Source organism: Netta rufina, assembly GCF_964035555.1.
Source record: "Netta rufina genome assembly, chromosome: 6".
Lineage (NCBI taxonomy): Eukaryota > Metazoa > Chordata > Aves > Anseriformes > Anatidae > Netta > Netta rufina.
The window spans coordinates 2674814-2690281 of record NC_140129.1 but is presented as its reverse complement, the minus strand read 5'-3'; the positions used below and the strand labels follow the sequence as shown (position 1 = coordinate 2690281).

The window sequence follows — 15468 nt, the reverse complement described above, 5'->3', positions numbered from 1 at the left end:
TTCCCGTCATAACCTGTACTTCCACTCAGTCTAAGGGGCAGTAAAGAGTAGCACTGAAGACAGTAATCCACACTAATCTCAAAAGTGGTAATTTCTATTGAACTGCTTGAGCAGAAGAGCAGTACATGCAATTAAGTGTGCTGTAATTAAGACTGGTTTCTAAAATCAAAATCTTATGTGATAATGATTCAAAATGTCTAGCCAAACGAACAACAAAAGCCATAGCTTGGTAAAATCCAACTAATGTCCAGAGGGTTGTGTTTGATTTTACTTGCAGGAAACAGATTGTTTTGTTTTGTTTAAAAAAAAAAAAAAAAAAAAAAAGAAAGAAAGAAAAAGAAAAATGGAAAATACACTTTACATCCAATCACTCAAATATTTTAGAAGAACACATGAAAGAAATAGTGTTGTTGGCTTTATGATTAAGTACTACCCCCATCAAAGATTAACAACACTGAAAATCTTACCCATTACTGACTTTGATGGCTTGTCGCATACCTATTCAGTACCTTGCAAACAACTGCCTGACTGCAAGTCTGATAAAATTCAGAGATGCATCTATGTTGAAAAAATGGTCAACTGAATTTTCTCTCTCCCTGCAGGCTGCCATCTGCTGAACTATGTCATGCATGAAACTCTATACACAAATTAGACTACAATGAACATAGAAAGATGTTCCTTTTTTTAAGAGGCCATTATTGAATATTTATCTTAGTGACACTGGTACGTGCCTGGTATTGTGCTACAGCTTTCCACTACGTGTATTTCATCTTATAAAGTCAAACCCATTTAGACTTAATTGGCTTCATATGCAAGAAAGCTTCCATGCTTGACAGTAAAGACGAAACATGGATTAAGGTCCTGATCCTGCAAGGCAAGGAATGCCTTCAATTCTTAGTTCTCTTCATGAGCAACATCTGATAGGTCCAAGCTTTCAGTTAGAATCTAAAGTTATCCTGGTGTACAACTCCTCTCATGTAAAGCATATTTATAACCACCAGAATGCTTAAATCCTCCATGCAGAAAGAATTCATGGACCACTAGTGTTGATACAGTATTTGCTGATGAATATTTCTAGTGGCAACTGAATAACAATGATCAGAGAATTATTGCCAGTGAAAAGCAGGAACTCAATTTCTAATCATACTTTCTGTAAGGAAATTAGGAACTGGTAACCTATATTCATCAAGCCTCCTTCTGCACAGCGTTAAAGAGGGCTTGATGTTAACAGTGATGTGCAACAACAGATCAAGCTCAAACTGAATTCCTAGATACGTACTTTATGAATAAATAACACTTGTCCATTCCCTTTAAGACCTGATTATATGCAAGTTATTTTGAATATATTCTATAAAATTTCAGAATAACCTCCTTTACCTTCTCTGAATCCTTTATATTACAAATCTTGCTTCTTCCATGCAAAGTAATGAATTTCTGCAGCATTTTTTCCTCTTCTCCTTAGCACAATACATGGGAAACTACAATTACTTTTGTGGAAATTGTATGCTTTTTTGTTTTGCATTACTGCAGAATATAAAGGAATATAAAGGATTCATAAAGTCCAAGGCCAGCCCAGGAATGACAAAGGCAATGAACCTACCTTTTTTTTTATATTAAAAAAAAAAAAAAACTGTCAAGGACTGCCGACATATTAGCGATGCAATGAATGATTAGTGGTTTGAAATACCCCAGAAGACTGAACAGTTGGACATTAACTTCAAATGACTGCTAGACAAAGGAGGCAGATCTTGTGAAGAGAGTCCGAGCAGATCTTGGAACAAAGCTCTAAGCATGGGATTTGCTAGCCAGAGAATTGGCTGCCCACCAGAGCGAGAGCGCTGGAGGCCAGGATGCTGCCAGGCGGAGAGACAGGAAACACTGCCAATGCAGGCATTTGGAAGCTTTGCTTGTCCCAAGGAGTAGACGCCAGCTAAGCACAGCCAGCCTGTGTTCTTACAGCACCTTCACCCCACACCAATGCTTCTCTGATGCCAGACACGTCTTGATGGGCTTTGCTAGGAAAGGAGGCCTACCAGGATCAATACTTGAGTAACTTTCTCCAGTTATAATTTAAAATTTTGCTTATCAGCATATATTAAGTGGTTTTATTAAACACATCTACATATAAGCTGCTAGTTTCAGTGTCCTACTATGCATGTGTTTCACCTTTTCAAGGGATACCAGTTTTAATTACAGTGCTCACGTCCTTAACATACGTATAAAACACTCAGCTTGTAACACTTCCCCATTAATTTAGATTCTTGGAGTCATTGATAAATCTGTGCAGATAAAGGAGCCAAGAACTTCATCAAAAATTTAAAGCAGGAATTCTAACACTGTGCATAATGCAAAACTAATCCATAATCTATTACTTACATGAAACAGATCCATAAATGAATTAATGCAACTACTTTCTCAGCACAGTTGTCAGTGACTTTGAATACATTTTCAAAATTGTTTTGAAAATACTCTGTGGCATGTTGATTTGATGATAGAAAACAGCTCAGGAAGTGTCTTTAAACAGCAAAAACAAAACCTAGAATATTGTAGTGTGATATTTATGTCTGGAAGAAGTTCAAGCTGTGACAAAGTGTTGCCAGAACATCTAAACCTTACAGTTAATTGTGTTTTTAATTTTGAGATACCCCTGACCTCAAAACTAGACAAAAGTAGCTTCAGGGATGACTCTTTCAGCTGTGTTGTCAGCTTTCCACTGCAAAAGGTTTTGGCATGACAGCATTTATAATCCTTTGGATAGAAAGCAGTGTGCTTCCCACCCTGCCTTTTTGATGGCAAGTGGCTGTTCCAGCAGATGGGAAGACAGCAAATATAAACGTTGGATAATGTAAAACGATATACATTTCTGAATTCATAATATTCCATTTTACCATAATGTTGCCTTGTGTTAGGGTGTCTTTTTATTTGTTTGGAAAAGGTGGGCTTTCATTTTGTTTTATTTTTTTTTAAATCAGGGAATTATTTTCCTTTCTCCTTAAAATAAATATTGTGTATTTTAATGCATATATGTGTATTTTTGTTTTATGAGTGTGTCTTAAAAAGGTATCTGCTGCATGCAAGAAAAACACAGAGAAAGCACCTTTTATGCATTTCTTCTAACTTTTGCAGTAAAGAGCGTAACGCACTGTTCACACAAAGAGCACAAAGCCAGGCTCCTGGAAGTCTAAGCCAAAGCCTCTACCAAGGACCAAGCTGGGTAGGGACTGACTTCTACACAGAAAGTCATGCCCACGTTTTACAGATTTCAGCAACAGCCAACACTAGGAGTAATTGCAAAATATTACTGCTATGCAGAGTAAATAGCCACAAGAAATTAATAGTACTGCTCAGATTTTCAGATAAAGTAATCATATTGCTAAAAACAGGAAGGAAAAAAAAAAGCAAGTAAGTAATCAGGTTTTTGCAGAAGATAATGAAGTTATTATTTTGTATGTATTCTATGATGGAAACCAGAGAAATCTTTTGAGGATAAAGTATCTTAAAATTTTATAATCGCTCTGTCTAATTTAAGCCACTACTGTAGATGTACTAAAGGCAGTTTACGTGAAAGCTTTTTTCTTTTTAATCTTGTCTGACATGTAATGGAAAGGCTCCAAACTTCACTACCCTAGGAGGCTTAGTATAAACCTAGATTTCATCTAAATTGCCCTATATAGCTCTGCATCAGGTTGTTTTTGTTTTGTTTTGTTTTGTTTTGTTTGTTTGTGTGTGTGTGTGTGTGTGTGGTGTTTTTTTTGGTGTGGATCCATGCTGTAGGTAAAACAAAAAGTCAAGCAGCCTGTGAGAAGAAGATGAGGGGAATAAATATAATGACCTTTGGTAGCTAGCATTTTAAATGTGCTAAGGCTCTCTAGAATAAGGGCATGCATCTCATAATTAGAACTCCATAAATTAGGACAAAAATAGGCCAACCCAGGCAATTTGGCCATGGGAGTTAATCTATTTAAACCAAATGTAGGGTTTGTTTCTCTCTCCTGAGTTTTTATTCTTTATTCTGTACTTTCAGAATTCTTTATGGGACTTGTAGGCAACCCATAAAACTCATCAAGATTTGGCTTCACTCAGCATCCTGTGAGCCATGGCCGCTCCACCCTGGTACCTGCTTGGGCTGCAAACCCAGGTAGCTCTTGTTCTGCTCACCTTCTTTAAGAGGACTCACTTCCCAAGGAAGTCCTGGTACACTGCTGCTACAATAACACGCAATGACAAGAAAACCTGGACAGGTTGCATTGGCTTATTGGAACTGAGCTACCATTTCTCCTTTTTGATTCTATCTAGGTCCAAGATTTTGCACAATCTTTCTCACTGAAAGGCCAATATTGGAAAAAAAAAATAAATCACTGAAATTAATGTAAAAATTTAGACAGAGTCCTAGCATATCTACAATGAACATTTACACTGGCTGATCACTGTAGGGCACCTGTAAAACTCCAATAGCTTATATATTGTGTGGAACAAGTATTTGTAACGAACAAGCACAGAGCGAAAGCTGGGCCAGTACTGCACAAGGGAAACTTCACAGGGCTAGGAGGATGCAAGAGGTGTTTGCTAACTAGTGTAGTCTTCTACTGTTTCAAAAGGTGAAGTAAGTTTTCAGTCTAAATCCAACTGTGTTTAAAAAAAAAAATAAAAATAGAATTGGCCTCTTCTCATTAAGACAAACACTAGAAATTTACCTTTACTCTTCAGATTATTCACAGGTACAGTACCTCCGCTGAAAAGCTCCCCTCTGAATCTCATCCTGCCCTGTCACCTTCAATTGATAATCTTCACAACCAGTCCTCAGGAAGAAAGAAACCCATTCCAAGCAAACTTAAAACTGAATTCAAAATGATAAACCTGTATTTTACATTCAACAATTTCAAGTTTCATGCAACCCTGCTTGATTTACCCCAAGAGAAGCCAATACTCAGAAATAACACTTCTCCGCTTTCACGTAGTCTCAGTGGGACGCCTTTTTGTGCTCCTACAGCTGCACTATCTACATTCTCCACAGATCACGCCTGTGGAGCTAAAAAGCTGCTTTAACAAAACTTCAAGGACAAGACTGTTCAAGAAGTGTTACTGACACTTTAAAGAGTTGAGGCAGTACAAAACCAGAAATAGTCAAGGAAAAAAAAAAGAGACCTTCCTCCACAGAATACACTGTGTCCCTTGCATACACTTTTCTTCTGGTAATCCTTAGGAACATGCTTGGAAAAGAGACCCTCTGTACACAACAGTCCCTCAACAAGATAACAGATCACATTTCTGCTATGCAAGGTGATAAAATGGGGGAAAATACACATACGGTACTAAAGCAGAAACCATCAAATTCACACTTGGATCTAAAAGCATTCCTTAAAATATAGAATTGTAGAGAAACTGAGCATGAGTTTGGCTATATAAAATTTTTCATGGTTAAGTTCAACTTCTTGTATTTAACTAAAGATCAAAAGTTACCGTGGAGGAGTATCCTGATGATACTATAGTGAACGAATTCCTAATAAAACTTGCATTATTTTCTACAAAATAGAATCTTTTAGGTTGGAAAAGACCTTTATGATCCCGTCCAATGATCCACCTAATGCTGCAAGTCCACCACTAAACCACATCCCTAAGCGCCATGTCCACATGTCTCTCAAACACCTCCAGGAATGGGGACTCCACCACGCACCTCCTTGGACAGCCCATTCCAAGGCCCAACCACCCTTTCTGGGAAGAAATTCTTCCTCACAACCAATCTAAACCTCCCCCGGTGCAACCCAAGACCATTTCCTCATGTGCTATCACCCGAGAAAAGAGGCCAGCACACCCCTCGATGCAGCCTCCTCTCAGGCAGTTGTAGAAGACAATGAGGCCTCCCCTCAGCCTCCTCTTCTCCAGACGACACAACCCTATTTCCCTCAGATTCTCCTCAGGTGTCTTGTTTTCTAGTCCCTTCCCCAGTGTCATTGCTCTTCACTGTGCATGCTCAAGCACCTCGATGTCCTTCTTCTAGTGAGGGGCCTAAAACTGAACACAGTACTCGAGGTGCAGCCTCACCAGAGCCGAATAATGGGAGACAACCACTTCCCGTCTCTATTTCCCTACTATTTCTGATACATGCCAGGATGAAATTGGCCTTCCTAGCCACCTGGGCATACAAGCAATCATATTTTTATTTCTCTCATACCTCCCCACCTTTTTCTTCACTTCCAATATGTATGGAAAAAAAGGCACTGAAAAAGAATGTCAGTTCTTGAGGATAAAATGAGTCTGCCTTAGCCACCTTAGGCTTTCCTGTTTCTAAAAATAAAATAATAATAAAAGAAAACTATTTTCATAAACATTTAATGGACCAACATTTTGCCGGAGCTGTATCACACTTTTTCTAAGCTCCATCTACTATTCCCCAGTGTAAGCTAATTAGCCATAAACCTCTACATATCACGTAGTAGGAAAAACAGTGAGTGGTTACTGACTTTCTTATGATCAACTGTACCAACTGATGTACCTGAAAGAGTGATTTGTACAGTCTCTTAAAAAGAAAGGGATATAATAAGTTTGGTGAAATTCCTCATAAACCACTGCAATTTTAACCATGCGGTAAAACTTAGAACAGAAATAACTGCTTTCTTATGATAGAAAATGAAAGTTAATTGAAGAGCAAATAATGAGAGAATTAATTGAATACATTCATGAATGAAAAGTGAAGACAGCTTCCCAGTGTGTCATTTTCAATTCTGTTTGTAATAGATGTACTCCACAAAATTAATTTGAAGTGAAAATTTACCTGGATTGCTCCAGACCTTTGACAGATCTCTCTGTACTAAAACCTCAGCTCAGAAACGATGATTCATTTTTAGAATTTCTCCATCTGTTCATTTACAGAATTAACAACCACTCGCCCTTCCCAGTGATCCAGCTTTCATTATGAAAGCTAATTGTACAATCAACATAAAAGAAAAAGCCACTGGACTGGGCTTTTGGTTATGCAACGTGCTTTTTTTGTTTTGTTTTGTTTTGTTTTTGTTTTGCTTTTGTTTGTGTGTGTGTGTGTGTGTGTGTGTGTGTGCACGCACTTTAGCTGTTGTGGGTTTTGTTTTGTTTGTTTTTAGTGAGGGCAAAATATTTGCCTTTTTCTATTCCTAGCTCCCTGAAAAAACAGTGCTTTACTAGAAGATGTGCAGGGACACTGGAGGTACAGCTGGCACACACCTGGAGCTGTCTTGTGTTAGTGACCGCACAAAATCTGTGCTGCTTTCAGCAGGCAGTGCCACAGCAGAGGAACTGCGTAAAGGAAATTGTTTCCATTTTAAAGAAAGACCAGAATGGATAACCTCAACCAAATACTTCAAAATTTTATTAATGCGTTTGGGAACAGAGCTTTTATTTTTAAATATATTCACCCACAAACATCTTTCTCCTAGGAAAATAAGTAGTGTCCCCACTTTCCAAAGTGTTAAATGGGAACTGGGGGTACAGCAATCATTACAAGGGACTGCAAATCCTGGATTATACCCTGCAGTATTTCTGACCAATTGATTTCTCCCTAAACTCCATGTGAAAGCTTGCAAAGCTGGTAAACTCTCAGAACCAAAGTCCACAGGAACAACTTCTAAAATACATGCACACTGCCTTACAACAAATAGCCTGTATCTTAGCTCCATATTTAGCTCCACAGCTTAGCAAGGTATATAAAAATATGCAAATGAAAGGCTTCTCACTATTTACATGTTTATTTACTTTTAAAGATGTTAGATAGTTCAAAAAGTTTACTGAAAAAAAAAAAACAAAAACAAATCAAAGATAGATAAGAATGCCTATCAGACTGAACACGCCTTTATCTCTCCGTTGTGCAAAATGTGCAATTCCATCGCTCAGAATGAGGAAACCACAAGTCTTAAAGAAATCTGCTCAGATCTATTTTACACTGAGTAACGAAACTCTCACCTATGCTGATAGACTTCAAGTGGCAGAGGAGAAGAAAGCTACATGCTGAAGGAGTTCTGAGACCTTTCGTTACTTAAAAAGAAAACAGGAAACCAGACACACATATCATACTCTGATATTACACAGTAGCATGATGGGGTTTCTAGACATAAGGACATTATTTGGCTATTCCTTATAGGATTATAAGAAGCTGTAGTAACTTAACTTTGTTTTGTGCTTTAGGGGCTTGAAAAACAGAAGGTAGAAACATTTTTAATCATGATAAAGTAGGATAAAATCACCAAAAAAATATTAGAATTTTATAGAAGTACGCTCTACTCCAGTATCTTGAATACCAATCTTGAAGTGCTATGAAGCTGATTAACCTAAAAATACGTGAAAAATTTCAGCTTTTTCAGAGGAAACTCTCAGTGTAATTAAACTAGAATTTTTAAGCTTCATTTTAATGGTTTGTGTATTTTACAGCACAGACCACACTTCAAGCTGCTAATGCTACTGGAAAGATCTGTGCCTTTTGATTATGGAGATGATTGATTTAGGTGGCTTAAACATTAGGACATATCCATAGTTTATTCCAGAAGCTTATGAAGCTTTTCCAGTAGAGTTTTTACAACTAGTTATGCACTGAACAGCAGAAGTCCTACTGTCTATTTTGTGGATCTTCAGTAAAGTTGGGGGAAAAAAAAAAAAAGCAAGAAAAAGAATAAGACCGGGAAATAGCAGCTCCACACCATGCAACATTAAGTGATGCAGCAACAGGATGTCTTGGAAAAAGCTGGCACAACAATTCTCTGTCCAAAAGCCTATTGACTGATTTCACTGCAGTTAGCTCGGTCCCAGCACGGACACAATTCCAGTAGTCAGACCTGTTTCCACCAGTTTCTGCTCCACCTGCTTCTGGCAGGTTACACCAACAGTCTTTCTACATTAGCAATTAGATTCAGAAAAGCAGTGCTATTTTGAAACAGATCACCCAAACATCACAGTTACTGAGCAAAGGTTTAATTCAGAGAGCAATTTTAATGCACGTGAACTGGATTCCTTGAAAAGGAGACCAAACCCCATGTGCCTGTACAGCTACCTACTAAATACGCTCCAGTTCCTAGTGGCATCATAAAGATTGTCCTTTGGACAGCTCCAAGCCACATGCACAGCAGGAATGTTTGGATCGCGGGACCTGATTAAACATAATACGGTGTAAAAACCTGAACCAAATATATTGCTGATGTCAGGGTTTTGGCACAAACTGCTTTGACCTACTGATCCACTCCTTTTAAGCCACACTCCTTACTAATGCACAAACTGCCCACAGGCCCTTGCCTGCTAGCTTAGAGCTCTTTTCAGCTCCCTCCTATGAAATATATGCTTCTATGTTCCTCTTGAACAGCACAAAAAAAGTAGAAAAAAATTATTCAGAGGATTTCCATCTATAAGAATACTTCATAAACAGAAATTCTCACTCATTCAGAACGGATACAATTTCATTTCCACAAAATCAAAGAATTACACAAAATACCCTTTCACGGACATTAAGAATTTACTTGTCCAAAAAGCTGTATAAATATTGGACAGTAAGTATGCCAAGTTACATGATGAATATGGTACTCTACATTTTCCACTCTAAACCAATCACCCACAAAAGTGAACACAGAAATCATATGCACATTAGTTGTTTAAGGGGAATGTCCTCTAGTAAGTCACTATGGAACCAGACCTACATTAATAATGTCTTCTCATAGCTCACTGCATTAAGAAAAGCGAAGTGCAATCCAAGGTAATTCTCTGCAATCTTTCCCCGATTTTATCTTTAGATTAATGATGTAGTATGCCAGAATGCATATCTGAAAAGGAAAGACGAAGTAACAAAAAAAGCAAGAAACACACCGAATTATTACAACATGGTTCTGGCTTACCTATGTGATAAAGTCCAATCCAGTCAGTCGGATCAACTTCTTCTTTAATATCCCAGAAAATAATGAGGTTCTGAGACTGCCCCAAGGTGTATTCATACATGCTGGCTGTCAAACTAGATCTGCTATCTGAGGTCACTAAATCAGTGTCACTGTTGGCACGCTGCAAGTTCATGTTCTCAGCCATGGTGCCCTGAGATGCCAAACTCTGCAGATTCTCTGGGCTCAGAGTATACCGGAGCTGTGGGTTGCGACGTCGCACAAAAAGCAGATGTTCTCGCGCTGAACTGGCCATCTCTTCTGCACTTTTGTCAATTTATGTGAAAAAGTTGTTGTTCAGAGATCTACCATGAAGAACAAAAAAAGAAACTGTTGAAGTGCAACAGCAGGTTATTCAGTCAAACGTTAAACACAGAGGTCTTAGTGCAAAAATATTTTAATTTAGGACAGTTCCTACAGAAACCTAGAATGGATTAGATCTTTTACTTCATTACTTTACCGCTACAGCCACTTAAACTTCTATAAATAAAAAAGCATGAATCATTAGCAACAACATCCAGAGTTAACTACATACCGTGAAATAACATTTATAGGCCAGAATGCAACAGAAAGCGAAGCATCCAAGATAGAATCTATACATTGAATATTTAGAGTCAGAGAAGTGTTAAAGATATTAATAATGTTGGGCATATCACTTCAGTAGCAATACGGTATCACAGACCTATGCTACTATAAAATTATTTTGTAAGGATTTTATTATTGTTATTTTTAAGATACAAACATAGGTTCTGGGATTCTCTACATCAAACAAAAAACATCACGTCACTGTCTGAGGTGCGTTAGAATACAGGTACATGTTTAATTAGTCCAAGTCAGTTTATCTGTGAAGTTAGATTTTGTTATTTTGTTCTTTTTTTTTCCCCACACATGATAAAGCACAGGCCTTATAAATTCAACATCTTTCTTCTAACCCTGAGTAGATACTACGTGGTCTTCGCTGGAACATCAAGCTAATATCATACCATGCCTTCACGTGCAAAACCTGCAGCTTATTATCTGTAATGAGCGAATAAACGTACTACTATTTGAAAATAAGCCCTCACATTACTCACAACTTGAAATAAATCATCAGAAAGGAAGATAGAAACAGGAAAATATTAAAACAGAGGGAACAGCTTGCAGCAGGATAGAACCAGAGACGGGGAACCTCTTGGCATAGAAGGGGATATGGAAATTTCTGTCACTAAGTTACGTGTCTATGACCAAAGCCGTTTGCCTTTTTCAAAATATGTCTAAATATATAAACAACCATATATAAGAAAGATGTGTGTGTGTACACATACTAAAAAAAAAAAAAGTAAATGTGATATCTGTGTATTATTCTCAGGCTTTCTTTTTGGTGTCACAGCCTTCAGCTATCACACGCAGATACCTTTGTTGTCTTAAAATAACCTGAGCATTGTCAGACAGCACTGAATGTCAGCTGCTATAACAATCCTGGTTTCCAGCAAGTAAGCTTCTAATTTAGAATTAGGTAGAGCCCATAAGAAATAAATGGATTGCCTGGCCACTTCCAGAGCCTTCGAATTGTAATTAGACCTAGAATAAACTACTGCTATCAATCACACATCTGACAACTGGTTTATTAAAGACACCATTGCCTGCAGAGGTCAAAAGACATTTAGTAAGTAAAAATAAAAAACCACCTAGAGCACTCAGAGATCCCAAGACTGTGATCAACAGAATTAAAAAAAAAAAAAAAAAAAAAAAAGTCAACAGTTTTCTTTTCCTATTCATTCTTCTTTCTGCACATGACCCTTCAAAAACTGTTTCTTCCCTTCAGTCCATTTCCCACCACTCATCTTGAATTTTCTTTTTAACATTTCAGTGTATGCACTCTTTCAATGTATCATAGAATCTTTTCCTTTTTTGCAAATTTTCTTTGATTTTTTTTGAAATATTAAAAAGAAATTCAAAAAATAAAGTTCAACTCAGCCAGTTGTATGCAATTCATCATGCATTGCACATAGTTCAGCATCAAACATTGCAGAAAAGGAAATAAACAAAAATTGAGGTAATAACTTTCTGCATCCAGAAGCGACATGGAGATTACCATACTTACATCTTAAAATACGCAGGACAGTCTTTCCTGACATGAGCATGCGTACACAAATGTTTTGGCTGCATACACAAAACATTTTATTTTTGGTGCTGGACGTCAGCAGGGTTCACTAATTCATTCTCTGTTGTGTTCCTGGGTACTTTGCCTTTGACACCAACGTCAATGATGAACTTTGCATAACAAGCTCTCTTAAATGAAAGTCTGGAAAATCAGCTTCTTGTTTCTCTGTGCAGCGTCCTATTCTAGATTTGAAAATACTGGGAGACTTTGAGACCAGAAGTATAAATAAGGAATGTTCCCCAGTTGCCTTATGGCAATAACCCATGGAAGCCTACTGAGATCAGATCAGCCCTTGCTTTCCAAACTCTGCAGGGAGGTGAGTCCCAGAGGACACCAACTTCCAAACAACATTATGTGATTCTCCTTTTATTTCTTCCTTTTTAGTTTCTTTCTTTCAGCATGTGCTGTTGCCCAGATCCTGTTAACAGCCACACACAGTGAAAAAGAGAGACCATTTGAGGTTAATTAACAGACTGACTGATAACACACTAACAAGTTCATTTTCTTCTGTCCCCTATCACGAGTTTTACATTGTTTTGAACCCTTGCGTACAGTTGTTTTACAACAGTCAGGAAGAGTGCAAGTTAAAGACAAAGTTTTAAATAGGAGGGATGTAAAAACATCTTTGAGCTGCAGAGCAGTACATTGTACCCGTGGCAACGCTGACATTTGTTGGAACATATTGAAAATTTATATCCAGCAGATGGACAAACTCATCCATGTATAAGCACACATGGGAATTAACTTGTAGTAGCTATAACTATCCTGCACTTGGAGAGGCAAGAACAGCCTGAGAAAATTGTTAGCTCCTTTCCGAGAGTCGATTTTCTTAAGTCTTAATTGTTATCATTTTGGTGAATCATGGGCACAATTACAATTTCTAAAGGTAAAGCAAAGCAGAACTCTACATGCTGAATAGCTGCTCCAATTCTACTTACAAATCTGGGAGTCTAAACAAGTCATGCTTAAACAATGATTCCAATAAATACTCTGTCTTAAAGCCATCGATGTCAATTTGCAAAGAACCAACTAAACTCCCATGTAAATGAGTTCCTATTACAGAAAAAAAAAAAAAAAACATTCAAAAAATTCAGGACTCATAGGCTTTCAGATTATTTTTTATATTCAGTGAAACAGGTTGCAAAGGGAACCCAGTACCACATAAAACTGCTACTTAGCAGCTCACAGTAAGCTGAGAGGTTCATTAAGGTGATCTGTAAAGAAATAAATATGACATTTGTGTTGTAAGAGAGGAAAAGATGATAGCTATAAAATCCAAGTCATGAGGAGTGATGGAAGAGAGAAAGAGCACCATTCATTTAATTATTTGCAGTCTGCAACTGCGATGAATGCCTTACACAGCGCTTTGCTGTCTGCAAAAGGACTTGCTTATCTACCATTTGGTTAAGCCTGCTGTTAATAACAAAACTAATAGCACACTAACAGATACATCCTACCAGAGGCTGAAAGTAGGCATTATCCTCCCACCTTCACCTCCCGCTAAGCGCCAGTGAAACAGCATTTGCATGCGGAGCACGCCGTGCTGACAGCATGCCTAATGGGCTCCCTGCACCTTCCCAGACACGGCAGTGCGGGCACTCAGGCTGAGTGGGATCGGAGCAGGAGTTTCACTCCATGCTGGATCAAGTGTGCAAAGAATATTGCTCAACGCAAGCCAAAAAATTGAAATGGAATCTAAAGCCTAGGAAAAATATAGGCACGTGAGAATTACTGGATAGCAACTTCAGCAAAGTATTTCAGTTGTAAAGTAAAACCGGTACCAAAGCAGCTTATCCATATCACAGGGTTTTTTTTCTTCAGCACTTCACAAGAAGCTTAGAGAAAAATAGGACTGATTTTATTTTCATTTCTGACTGGCGCAAAATCAGGATTACTTTTTATCTAAATATACCTCTTAATTACTATTCACAGACAGACCAGAACTAGAGTTATAAAGGTTCCATATGATACACAAAATACAAGTAGAATAAATCCCTTTGACTTTAGTCTTCTTCACTAAAGGAGGTTCCAAAGCAATGTCAAACCATTTTTGACACAAACACTCTACAGTTTAAAAAAAAAATACATGAATGAAAGTCTGGGAAATCCAGCACAGGAATAGCCGAAAAAAGCATCCCGCCATACAAAGCAACACGGAGCTCACATGCTGCCCTGTTTATCTTACTCATAACCGTGATTCACTTCGTGTTTATGCAGCGATCTCTCATGTGCCTTACGGGTCTCGCTTGCTGCCTCTTCCCGCAGCATCTGCTGCAAACAGACTGCAGGGGCTGGCCCTGAGTGCCACAGCCGCCTGCTGCACCGCGGGACAAGGCTGGAGCTGCGAGCAGTGACCCAGGGTGCTGCTGAGGAAGCACCGATAAATGCATTTCGTCTGGGGCCTGGCTGCATGCCTCAGCCCTGCAACACCACCCATCAGCAAGGATGGCTGATGGGGAAGAGGAGCGAGTGCTCCATGCACCAGCACCCCATGGGCAGGACACGTCCAGCCTAACCTGCCCCAAACAGTGCTTGGTGGCCCTCCCTGATGCCACTCACTTGCAGGGATGAGCAACCCACATAATCATGCCGGCAAGCAGAATGCACTGAGAACACGGAGAGCAGCAAACACGCTCGTTTCCCAGTCACACGGTGTGTGGCATTGCCTTATGCCATACAAAGATTTCCAATTGCCACAACAGATGTTTGTAAAGTAAAGCAAAGGCCTCAAACTGACCAGCTTTGAGCTCATAGGGGCTGAAATATAACTTTTATCTTGAATAAATTCAGAACTTCAGAGGCCTTCCTCCCAACAGAATTCAAAGCCAGCCTGTTTCGTGGCTGTAGCTCTTTCCAGCTGATATTTCCATTTGAAATATGCAGTACGTCCCAAAACATCTATGCACAAATTTCCTTCTGATATTGGCTTTGACACCACCCTCCCACCCCCCAAATTCTGCACCGAGCACTTCAAACACCTGCCAGCAAGTTAAAATTCTTCATTTCAGATTTCTGAGAGTCTCATATCAGAGAAGGACACACACACACACTTCTTGCACAATAGCTTTTACAACATGTTTGGTGCTAATGTACTGAAGTATATTTAAAATGCTTATTTAAAATTTATGTTTAAATCAATTACTTCAAATTAATACACTTTAACTAAACATCTTTCGTTTAGCAATTAGTGACGCGCATCCACCTCCAAAGCAAAGAGCAGGCGCCTTCTTTCTGCTGGCTTGTAGTGAGATGCAGCTGCTGAACTTCCTCTCACTAGTGCTAACTTGTCAGTTCTTTAGTACTTTTTGTTTCCCTTTATATTGAAGCATTACTATTAGTACAAATTTTTGGTGATTTTTAACATGGCAGATGTGGACGGATGGACCCCTACTGGTGACATTTACCTGCTATTTATTCGGAAAAATCATGGGTAGCTGATCTTGC

At 38.6% G+C, this 15468-nt stretch overlaps 1 protein-coding gene across 3 annotated transcripts in view; it reads right to left on the bottom strand.

The window, feature by feature from the left end:
* The window catches only part of HECW2 (HECT, C2 and WW domain containing E3 ubiquitin protein ligase 2), a 163465-nt gene that overhangs the window by 104133 nt on the left and 43864 nt on the right, over window positions 1-15468 (bottom strand). For 2 of the 3 annotated variants that reach the window (XM_084289277.1, XM_084289278.1), the window contains exon 2: window positions 9846-10186. In XM_084289277.1, coding sequence (XP_084145403.1) covers window positions 9846-10137 — 292 coding nt within the window. In that variant the 5' untranslated portion in view covers window positions 10138-10186. Of the gene's footprint in view, window positions 1-9845; window positions 10187-15468 lie in introns of those variants that run through there. The other variant, XM_084289281.1, reaches the window with a different exon arrangement.